Source organism: Melanostigma gelatinosum (assembly GCF_949748355.1).
Source record: "Melanostigma gelatinosum genome assembly, chromosome: 3".
NCBI classification, from domain to species: Eukaryota; Metazoa; Chordata; class Actinopteri; order Perciformes; family Zoarcidae; genus Melanostigma; species Melanostigma gelatinosum.
In genome coordinates this window covers 11078375-11080938 of record NC_136636.1, presented here as the reverse complement: position 1 = coordinate 11080938, position 2564 = coordinate 11078375, and the positions used below count along the sequence as shown (strand labels likewise).

Sequence of the window (2564 nt, the reverse complement as noted above, 5' to 3'; positions counted from 1 at the left end):
ATGTGACAGAGAGTGAAAAGGCAAGGAGAAGTGAGAGAAAGCAAATGGGGCTGGTGGGGGGGCACAAAATGATGGTTTGGCTCTGGCACATATCTCAGTGTGTTTCTACGTTAGCATTAGTGAGGTTAGCCAGGGAGCAGGCACGATAAGAAGAGAGACAAATTGTGCAAGAGGGTGAGAGTGTTCGAGTAAGAATGAGCACCTGCGTTGATTTAGCCCTGTCGTCTGATTGAGTCAGCACCAACTCTTCTGAAATAAAGGTTGAACCACAAAAGTCAACAGTCCAGTCTTCCACAGGAATCTCTGATGTCTGCCCGGCAATGACTAAGTCGTGGACCTGTCCAATAGCAGACCATTGTGTGGGAGAGACAGGATGAGCGGCACCCTAAGAACTGCAGTTGTGTTCACAACTCCCACAGTCTTCTAACAGCAGAGATCTCTTGCTTGTGTCTGCTTGACATTTGCTTTGTTTCTGGGAACACAGCAGTGATTTTCAGAGAAAGAAGATTTAATTGAAAATATGTCACCTGCTGCCACAGGGCAACAAAGAAAAAACAAAAACAAACTTAAGCTACTTTTCAGAGAAGTATTGTGCTCAATGAAGGACTTGTAGTGTGATGTATAACTAAGGTCTTGGTCAATGTTATTTTATAAACATATCCATGACATGTACACACTATATGTTACAGCAGTCAAATCTACAGGCGGATGCCAACAAGCTACTTAACCTCACTGCCTATAAACTGGGGCAGTACAGCAAAATACACATATTCTAAACAAGGATTTCACTTTATAAATGTTTAGAAAATGTCAGATAACTACTCGGGCAATCCACACACAACAAAAGGCACCACTGCTTAATTCAACACACTCAGGGGATTTGCTGCTACAGCCTTACATGGTCTGGTATGACCAGCTTATGGTTACAAAATGTTAATGTTACCAAACTCATGCTAGATAGGACAACGGTGGATACTGTTCAAAAAAAGTTACATCGTCTCTCTTTGAGCCCGACTCATTATTGTTGGCTTTACTGGTTGGCCACCTTTCGTCATCGGATACTTGTTCTATACAAAGCCATTCTGAGTAAACTGCAATCATACATTTGCACTTTCATTGCATAGAAATCTGACTGCAGTGCAAGTCTGAGGTCTCAAGATATGGTCTTGTTATCTGTTCCATGTGCACGGTCTGAATTAGAAAAGAAAGCTTTTGTGTGCTCTGCTCCCCTCACTTGCAATAGCCTTCAAAAATACTTTTGTTCTCTCTGTCTGATTTTAAAGCTACAATGGGGAATTAATCGGTTGGTATGTGTTACTGTTTATAGGAATTGTAATATTTCGAGCAGTTAAGATCTTAATTGATGAAACATGGGTTAAACAAAAACAAAAAAAAGAAATCACTCCACGTTAAAATCTCTAAACTTATTAGCTCCACAACGGGAGTATTTGTTGTAAATCGTTTGCAGTGACTTACATGTTGTATTGGACGAAATTAAAAACAAGACCTTCTCCCTTTGTTGCCCTAGCTACAAGCGGGTGGTGACTCCTCGACGAGCCGGCACGGCCGTGTTGTTGTGTTGGCTGGTGTCCATCATAATTGGCCTCACGCCCATGTTGGGTTGGAATAACCTGCAGCTTCTCCGTGACAATGGCTCCCTGGTCACTGATGACCTCTTGGTGATCTGTGGGTTTGAGACAGTCATCAGCATGGACTACATGGTCTACTTCAACTTCTTTGGCTGGGTGCTGCCCCCTCTGCTCCTCATGCTGGCCATCTATGTAGAGATTTTCTACATGATCCACAAGCAGCTCAACAAGAAGGTGAGGTCTTCCTTTCCTTGTGGTCGCTTTGTTTGCTATGAAAACAGACTTAATGTGAACTAATTAGACTACATATAAATGTATACGCTGACGATCTTCTCCTTTATCTCTTCGTAGGTGACGGCTAGCCACACAGACCCGAGCCGTTACTTTGGCAAGGAGCTCAAGTTAGCCAAGTCGCTCGCCCTCGTTCTTTTCCTCTTCGCAGTCAGCTGGCTCCCTCTTCACATCCTCAACTGCATCACCCTCTTTTGCCCTGCCTGTGATAAGCCGATGTTCCTCATCTACATCGCCATCATCCTCACCCACGGAAACTCGGCCGTCAACCCCATCGTGTACGCTTTCCGCATCAAGAAATTCCGCACGGCGTTCCGGAAAATCTGGAAACAGTATGTGCTTTGTCAGGATCCAGTCGGGCGGCTTCCTCAAAGAGGGAGTCAGAGAGGACAGAGTCATGAGAGGAGGCTGAGACAGAATGATGATGATGATGATGATGTGTGACCCTTGGATCGCTGTGTCACTGTTAAGTTTCACCCCACTGGTTCACAGAATGGAAAAGACTCTGGATACATTTTCATGCTCGAGGGGTTACTGGTCAAAACAGTATTAATGGCATCGCAGGACTTCAGAGGAATGAAAGAGATGAGGGAACTCCTTCGTGGACTGACTGATTTCTTCCATCCAACACACTCTGAGAGGACTGGATGACAAATCGGCATGGAGACCGAATAAACATCCGAA

General features: G+C 44.4%; 1 protein-coding gene across 1 annotated transcript in view; it reads left to right on the top strand.

Moving 5' to 3' along the window:
- The window catches only part of LOC306775600 (adenosine receptor A1-like), a gene marked incomplete at both ends in the record, with an annotated part of 5451 nt that extends 3127 nt beyond the window's left edge, over positions 1-2324 (top strand). Inside the window, 2 exons of the mRNA XM_079266059.1 lie at positions 1529-1823; positions 1941-2324. Of these exons, the coding sequence (XP_079122185.1) occupies positions 1529-1823; positions 1941-2324 (679 nt within the window). The remainder of the gene's footprint in view (positions 1-1528; positions 1824-1940) is intronic.
- Between the last annotated feature and the right edge of the window lie 240 nt (positions 2325-2564).